The sequence below is a fragment of the Physeter macrocephalus genome, chromosome 14 (genome assembly GCF_002837175.3).
Source record: "Physeter macrocephalus isolate SW-GA chromosome 14, ASM283717v5, whole genome shotgun sequence".
NCBI classification, from domain to species: Eukaryota; Metazoa; Chordata; class Mammalia; order Artiodactyla; family Physeteridae; genus Physeter; species Physeter macrocephalus.
In genome coordinates, this window is record NC_041227.1 from 116,781,117 (window position 1) to 116,789,050 (window position 7,934).

At 54.5% G+C, this 7,934-nt stretch overlaps 1 protein-coding gene across 2 annotated transcripts; it reads left to right on the forward strand.

The window, feature by feature from the left end:
• Positions 1–93: 93 nt before the first annotated feature.
• On the forward strand, positions 94–5,209 carry NKIRAS2 (NFKB inhibitor interacting Ras like 2). 2 transcript variants are annotated; one of them, XM_007129052.4, is made up of 5 exons: positions 94–161; positions 2,153–2,560; positions 3,558–3,665; positions 4,065–4,306; positions 4,949–5,209. In XM_007129052.4, the coding sequence occupies exons 3-5, from the start codon at positions 3,572–3,574 to the stop codon at positions 5,186–5,188; spliced, it is 576 nt and encodes a 191-aa protein (XP_007129114.1). In that variant the 5' UTR covers positions 94–161; positions 2,153–2,560; positions 3,558–3,571; the 3' UTR covers positions 5,189–5,209. The 2 variants fall into 2 exon arrangements, with proteins under 2 accessions (XP_007129114.1, XP_028354137.1); XM_028498336.2 differs by lacking the exons at positions 94–161; positions 2,153–2,560; positions 3,558–3,665 and adding an exon at positions 3,672–3,871.
• The last annotated feature ends 2,725 nt before the right edge of the window (positions 5,210–7,934 follow it).

The window sequence follows — 7,934 nt, forward strand, 5'->3', positions numbered from 1 at the left end:
CTTCCGGTCGGAGCATCGAGCAGCTCGGCGGCGCTGCGCCCAGAGCGGCGCCCTCGGGCCCGTCTACCAGCGAGAGGCTCTGATTGGGGCCAGAGCGGCCTCCCGCCCCCGGAGGTCCAGGGTGGTCTCCTCGCCGGAGCGGGGGCCCAAGGACGGTTTCTGTGCGTAGGGGGCGCCACTTTACCCGTGGGTCGGAAGGGGGATACAGGAGGGTGTCGCCTCTCTAGGCTTTGGTTTTCCTCAGTATTCTGAGAGCCTCGTTGCCATAACAACTTCCAATCCTAGAGAGTCTCCTGTGAGGCTCGGGGAGTCTGAGTTGGGTAGGGACGCGGTGACCCAGGGCCCTGGAGAGAAAGAGCCCCCCACTACCGCCTTCCCGACCTTGGAGTATGTCCACAGCTTCCTCCTGCGAAAGGCAAGAAGAGACACTCTGAATCCAGTTTCCCCAGCGTTCATTGGCCCCTGGAAGCTCTGACCAACCAAGCCAGGGGTACGCAGGGCGTCTTCACACCGCGCCTTTCATCCCCTCTGGATCTCCAGGCACCAACTGGTTCATCACCCTAATGACACTGACCCTTTTATGAGGCTGCTTTCATGTCAGCCTCCTGGGAATGCCATCTCAGCATTAAGCCTAGGGAGGGTGGCACAGGGCCCCAGACCCTGCCCTGAAGTTTATAAGGCAGCTCGCGGGGTGAGGTCCCTGCTCCACAGTGTCATCAGTGCTCCCAACCCTCATATAAACTCTGTGCTCAGCACGCTTGTCTTGCCGAATGCAGTCTGGATTGGGAACTCAGAGAGGGCAAGGACACAGCCCTTCGTGGTACTTCCCTTCACCCAAACCAATAATTTTTTTTTTTTTTTTTTTTTTTTTATGGTACGCGGGCCTCTCACTGTTGTGGCCTCTCCCGTTGCGGAGCACAGGCTCCAGACGCGCAGGCTCAGCGGCCATGGCTCACGGGCCCAGCCGCTCCGCGGCATATGGAATCTTCCCAGACCGGGGCACGAACCCGTATCCCCTGCATTGGCAGGTGGATTCTCAACCACTGCGCCACCAGGGAAGCCCCTAAACCAATAATTTTTGTGGACTTGAATTAAATTGGGGTTTCCTGAGGTTAAACTGGGGGAGTTTGAGGTTAAAATTTTAAAGTTAAAGGGTACTAAAATAAGAATGGGTCAAGGGAATTTTAAAAGGATTTACCCCGCCCCCCAGACCCCTGACGCCCTTGCTTCTCCAGTAAAACAGTCTGTGCCATTGTCCATAGGCCGCTTGCATGGTTCTTCCTATCACAGTGCTGAGGGAGCTGAAATCACACCTAGCACTGGGGAGTGGAGGATGGGAGAGGCTCAGGGGTTTGGAAGAGAGAAGTCATTCATCCAGCCAGTCATTCAACAGCCCTCTCCAAAGTACCTACTTTGTGCTGGGTTGGGAAAGCGTACTCAGACCATCTAACCTGCCAGCCAATGGCTCATGGTCTACAGTCTAATGCAGGAGGCCCATCTGTCTTTAACCATCTACCTCCTTTGTGTTCTCAGCAACTAAAACTCCCAAGTTATCACCAAGTCTTGTTGATTCTCTTACCAAATGTCTCCCAAATCTATCTCCTTTCCATCCCAATTCAGATTCTCATCATTTTTTGGAAAACTTGGAATACTACCATAGTCTAACTAACCCCAAGTCTCACCTCTCTCCAACCTTCACTCTTTTACCAGAGTGACCCACTTAAAAGCAAAAACTGATCATGCCACTTCGCTGGCATAAGTCCTATCGATGGCTTTCCACTGCTGTTAGGATACAGTTTGAACTCTTTGGCCAACACACAGGCCTTTGATTATTTGGCTCCTTTCTACCATCAATAATGAAGCCAAATACTTGTAGTTCCAGTAAATGCCATGACTCTTGCCGTACTTCCTCCACCCTTTCCTCCCACACCCTTCAAACTTCAACACGGACCTGACCTCCTCTAGGAAGTTTCCGCGGAGAACGTGATGCCCACTGCCCCCAAGTTCAATGCCCTTAGTTGTGCTCCCATAGCACCTCAGTAATAGCTCCTACCATGCTGTACTGTAATTGTTGGTTTAGATGTCTAGCTCCTCTAGATGGTGACGTTCTAATGGGCGGCAACGGTGTCTAATTCCTCCGTTTTTTTCTCAGCACGTGGTCCTGTAGCTGGCACAGAGTAGGAGCTCAGAAGACACTGGATGAATAAATGACTGAGTAAACAAAGTGTTACTGTAGTAGCCTTTAGAGAAAGAACAGATGGGCATCTGAGGCACCAAAACAGCACCCGGCCGGTCAAGGGAGCCTAGAACCCTGTGCTCTGGCGACCACCCAGCCCAGGTCCCGGCCGTCATTTCCCCTCCGGCCTCTGGAGGCGCTGTTCGGCTGGCGCCCGCTCTCCACCGCCAAAATAGGTCTTGCGGGATGGAAGCTACGGGGCGGGGCCAGACGGAGCCCGGAGGGACCCGGAGGAAGATCCGAGTGTTTGCGGCCGTGCTGCCCCACCCCTGGTCCCGGCGCGCGTAGAGGGGCCTGGCCGGGCTGCTGCGAGGGCCCCAGGAGGTACGGAGCTGGGAGGCCGGGATCGACCACTGCTTCCGGACGCTTTAGGTGGCAGGATTCCGATTCCCTCTGGGAGCCCTCTCGTGGGGAAATCTGTTCCAGAGGCCCGCCTAGCAGTCTCTCTTGGGGTATCCCTTAATTGCGGGGCTCACTATATGAGGCCCCTCGCGGGGAGGGGGAGCTGTACTAAGAGTTTCCTCTGGAGAGGTTTCTGTTTAAGATCCCTTTGGGGAGTGATCTCTGTATCTCTTCTCTGGGGGCGGGGGGATCCTTGTCTGCGGCTCCTTCTGGGAAGCCCGTGTTTGGGATGCCTTCGAGGAGATCTCTGTTTGGGACCTCCAAACAGAGAAGGGATTTCTGTGTCTAGGCCTTATCTGGGTTTGTCAGTCCAAGAGAAACGAAATTTTTCTCTTTTCTGAAGCGTTTTTTTCCTTAGATTCCTTCACTCTTTTGTTTCTTGTCTGATGTTTTTCATCTTAGCCATGGCCTTGACTGGGAATTCGAGGGAACTAATTGTCTGATAAGCCATACGGGAAAGCAAAATGTCCTTCCTAATTGTTCACTCTCCCCAGGAAGAGTGGTATAAGACAGATCCACACGACATAATAGCCCTGCTTCTTTCTCCATGGGGTCATGGTTAGAGAGGGAGCTGAGCCAGAGCTCACTTCAGCAACTGGTCCTCCACATCCTGTGCACAGAAAGGAACCTGGCTAGTGGGTCCTTTAAACCAGTGACTCTCTTCCCCCTTTATGGCAACGCTTACTGAGCACCTGCTCTTTGCCAGTTACTGGCCTCGTACTGGGAATAAGATGAATAATATACAGCTAACTGTCCAGTAGTGGATATAGACACATCACTTCAGTACACCCAGCCTAGGGTAGCAGACAGGGCCGAACCCCTGAGGCCATGAATCCACTTCAGAACTTGCGTGCTCAGTCAAGGGAAGTCTGCCCTCGGTTTTGATCCTGCCTCACCGAGTGTGCTTCCGTTCTTCAAGGTCGAAAGCTAAGCATGGGGAAGAGCTGCAAGGTGGTCGTGTGTGGCCAGGCTTCTGTGGGCAAAACTTCAATCCTGGAGCAGCTTCTGTACGGAAACCACGTAGTGGGTGAGTGTTGCTGGGCGTGAGGCATGGTGGAGGAAGTGGAAGAATGAGGAGAGGATTTGATCACAACACGAAAAGGCTAAAGATCGCTCCTGCTGGTCATTACACCGAAAGATCCCCACTCTACAACACTGAGGACATCTGGAAAGAGAAAACCCAATGTCCGAGATAGGAAGGAAAAACTTCCGCGTCACACTGTGTTTAGCAAGGTATCAGCCTGAGATTAGAGCTGTTCCCGCAAGTTATTCCAGTCTGGCCAGACTCACAGTCTTTGGCCCTCTCTCCTCAGCCCCCACGTTCCTTTCTCTCCCTGTCTGGTTGGCCTGTTAGGACATATTCAGTCACTCATGTTCCCAATCTCTTTTCTCCCTAGAAACAAGTTTTCTCCTCATTTTGTCCCAGGTTCTGAGATGATTGAGACGCAGGAGGACATCTACGTGGGCTCCATTGAGACTGACCGGGGCGTGCGGGAGCAGGTGCGTTTCTACGACACCCGGGGGCTCCGAGATGGGGCTGAGTTGCCCCGGCACTGCTTCTCCTGCACTGATGGCTATGTCCTGGTCTACAGCACGGACAGCCGAGAGTCCTTTCAGCGCGTGGAGCTGCTCAAGAAGGAGATTGACAAATCCAAAGACAAGAAGGAGGTGTGTGGGGGAACCCTGGTGGTGAGAGAGAGTGGGCCCTGGGCTGGCTTTGGGAGGCCTGGAAAGGCTCTGTTTTTCACTTATTTGCCAGGATGTGGGTTTAGAGCTGGAGGGCGGAGATGGAGGCCACTGGAGGGTGTCTTCACCCCTAGAGGTGGCCGTAGGTTGAGGCAGCTCAACCGAAGAGGCTTCTCCAGTTTAAGATGTCCCCACTAGTCTTTCTTTATAACGGTTCTGTGCTCTCCCCTGTGAAGGCCCTTTTGTTCTCAAATCCCGCTTTAAGCTGCAGGCATTCTGGGAGCGCTTCCTCACCCGTTACTTAGCCAGCAATTAACTGACTGCCAGTAATGATCAGGCATTGGTAACACGGGGCTTATAATGGAACTCCTCCAGATGGAGGCCCCCGTCCACAGTTTCTAATATAGGAAGAGATGAGACATCAGCCATTGAGACTTTCCCTCTCCTAGGACTCCGAGGTGAAAATGGTGGCTTTTTCCTCTCCTTCCTCTGTTCAAATTCTGGCCTCCATCTGGCACCCCCTCCAGTAGTTCCATTACAAGCCCAAGGTGGTCACTGGCCCTCACAACCATTCCTGAGGTCCATGCTACAGCCACGGGCCTCTGCTCTGTCCCTCTCCCCCAGGTAACCATCGTGGTCCTCGGCAACAAGTGTGACCTGCAGGAGCAGCGGCGTGTAGACCCGGATGTGGCTCAGCACTGGGCCAAGTCGGAGAAGGTGAAGCTTTGGGAGGTGTCGGTGGCTGACCGCCGCTCACTGCTGGAGCCCTTCGTCTACCTGGCCAGCAAGATGACCCAGCCCCAGAGCAAGTCTGCCTTCCCCCTCAGCCGCAAGAACAAGGGCAGCGGCTCCTTGGATGGCTGAAGAGCTGCCTTGCCAGCCCTGGAAGATGGGTTGAGGGGAAAGGCGGGGGGGGTGTTTTAGGCAAGCTGTCCTTCCCAGTCAAGGGGGGAGCTCCCCACTAGGCCAGGCAGCTGGGCTGTCCCAGGCTCAGGTCACTTTTGCTCCCTCCCAACCCTGGGAAATGCAAATAGTCTAGGCTAGCGGCCCCCAAGCCCCCCAGCCCCCATCCTGCTCTATCCTAACAGTAATGGAAAGCTATTGATAGGATTTATGCCAGCGAAGTGACGTGATCAGTTTTTGCTTTTAAGCAGGTCTAGGGTGGTTTTGGATCACTGTCCCTTCTACTGGCCCTGGACAGGAAACAGAGCTGTGTGTGGAAGTGCCCAGTCTAGGGTCTGATTCCTATCGCAGGGGTCTTACACCTCCGGGTTTCCTGCCAATCTCACACACACACACACTCACACGCTTACGGCACCAGCCTGGACTCTAGAGAAAGGGCATCCAGCTATCGTGTGTGTGTGTGTGTGTGTGTGTGTGTGTGTGTGTGTGTGTGTGGATGTGCACAGGTGTGTGTGCTGGTGTTCGGGGCGCCTCCTCATCCAACACCCTGACCTCTCTCCTGTCCTCTCCTGGGCTGAAAGAAGCTAGCCTCCTGGGAGCATAATTTTCTGTTTCAACTCTTCCCCCAGCTGTTTTGCTTCCTCTTCCTGCTCAGGGAGCATTTCCTTGGTTGAGGTGGAATGGAATGCCAACTGGGCTGGGAGTCACCAGCTGGCTTTGTGGCCCCGCGAGGCCTTTCCCCTCTAGGGGCTTCAGTTTTCTCATCTATAAGGTGACAGCAGTTGCTTAGCTGATCTGGATCCTCTCCAGCCTTGTGTGGGTTGTATACTGCCCATGGTTGGGCTGGCTGCACTGTTCCCTTAGCGTCTCCTGTTTCAAGGTGCTATGCCTGTGGCCCTGGAGGCTGGGACACTGCTCCCCACCCCCCAACCACCAGGGGGCAGGAGTGCACTCCCCACTCTAGTTGCCAGAGTGGCTGCCCAGTGCCCGATCAGCGGACCTCACAGCCCTGGGGACTGGTCATCACCCTTTCCTATGGTTGTTTTCAGCTGATAGCTGGACTTCTATTTATAAATTACCTGTGTTTATATGCCTGCCGCCATGGTGGAGGCTGGGCAAGGTGCTCGTCTAGCCCTCCCTTCTTACCTCAGATGCCTGAACAGAATAAAGCCGACCAATAGCAGCTTCTCAGGAGCTGCCAGATCTCTGGGGACTCAGAAGGGTGGTTACGCTTCCAACACGCTGTAAAGTGAGCTGGTAACCCACAACTTCCCGTGCCCACTTCGTGCTTCTGATGTACACACCTAGCATAGGTGAAGACACTACAGCCAGGTGACCTCCAGTACACGCCCCTTCTCCCCAAGATGGGAGAGGTGAGCAGGGTCAGGTGGCCCAGGCTGGGCGAGTTAGGGCGTGTACAGGCTTGGGCTTAAATTGATTTATTGATGCGTTGGACACAATAAAACCACAACTGTTATCAAAAAGTTTCCCACCCTCCCCCTTTTCTTGTTCTCCCATCGGAAACAGCTTTAAAAAAGAAAAAAGATAACAAGTGGATACTGGCAAAGTCCCATATCGTGGGGTGAGGGTGGCAGTGCTGCTGGGGTGGGATGGAGGTTACGACATTAATTTTGACAGCATGAAAACGGGTCTTGAGAGTGGCTCAGAGTGGATCCCAATACTGAGTCACAATGAGGGGGCCCTGGGGTGCTCGTGGGGGAAGGGAAAGCTGAATTGAGTGCTAGGGGCCAGTTTGGGGTGAGGAGCTGGAAGGGAAAGCCTTTGTTTGGGAGCCCTGGGGGGATTCAGTGTTAGCTGGATCCATAGTCTGAGGGAGACCCAGTGTCACCCCCTTCCCGCCGCCCCCCACCCCGCCCCGAGAGCTGGGATTCAGGAGGAATCAATGAAAGGCTAAGAGGGGAGAACGTGTGTGGGACTGATCACTTCCTCTGTTAAAAACTGGGCCCGGCCAGCACATTACCCTCACCTCCCCGTCGTAGCCCCATCCTGTCAGAGCGGATGGAAAGCCCCAGAGGCTTGCAGTTCCAGCCACCCCTTGGCTTTACCCCACTTAGCACTGCTCTCTTCCTCCTCCACAGTCTTCCACCACACCCCCATGGTCAGCTCGTCCAGGTGACCTTGAACCCACCCCATCTTGAGACCCTGTGGTTGGGCTGGCTGTGACTGTCCCCTTAGCTTCTCCCTTGAGAGGGCCCCCTCAACACCAGTGATTCTCTAGAGAATCCAGTGAATGGGGAGGGCCTCCCCTCCCTGCCCCCAGGGCATGGGAATAGAGGTCGGGCTAGGAGAAGGTAAGATTCCTCGGACCTCGGGCCACATGGGTATAGGTCTTGAGTGGGAGAATGAGAGCACCACAGGGCTGGGGCTAGGATTTTACATAGATCTTTGGATTTTCCAGTTTGTTCCCCATAAATCAGGATGGGAAATGGAGGGGAGCCCAGGGCTAGCCCTAGAAGCCTGGGGAAGGGAGGGTGCAGATGGATGGTCCTTGGGCCAGGTGGCATTAGTTGAATCCCCAGTGCAGATTGAGTGAAGGGCTCTTAGCATTAGCCCAGCTCTTCCTAGATTGGGCAGGAACCCCTAGGCTGTAAAAGGCAGTCTCCTGTGGGGTGTAGGGAACCGAGGCATCTTGGGGAGAGGAGGAGGGGGAGGGCAACTGCTGGGAAATCAGCCCCGGGCTCCCCGG

What these genes read in the sequence shown, in the direction of transcription:
- NKIRAS2 (XM_007129052.4), top strand. Translation starts at nt 3,572, where the DNA reads ATGGGGAAGAGCTGCAAGGTGGTCGTGTGTGGCCAGGCTTCTGTGGGC. An exon ending in GTACGGAAACCACGTAGTGG is followed by an intron (nt 3,666 to 4,064) that starts GTGAGTGTTGCT and finishes ATTTTGTCCCAG; the next exon opens with GTTCTGAGATGATTGAGACG. An exon ending in AATCCAAAGACAAGAAGGAG is followed by an intron (nt 4,307 to 4,948) that starts GTGTGTGGGGGA and finishes CCTCTCCCCCAG; the next exon opens with GTAACCATCGTGGTCCTCGG.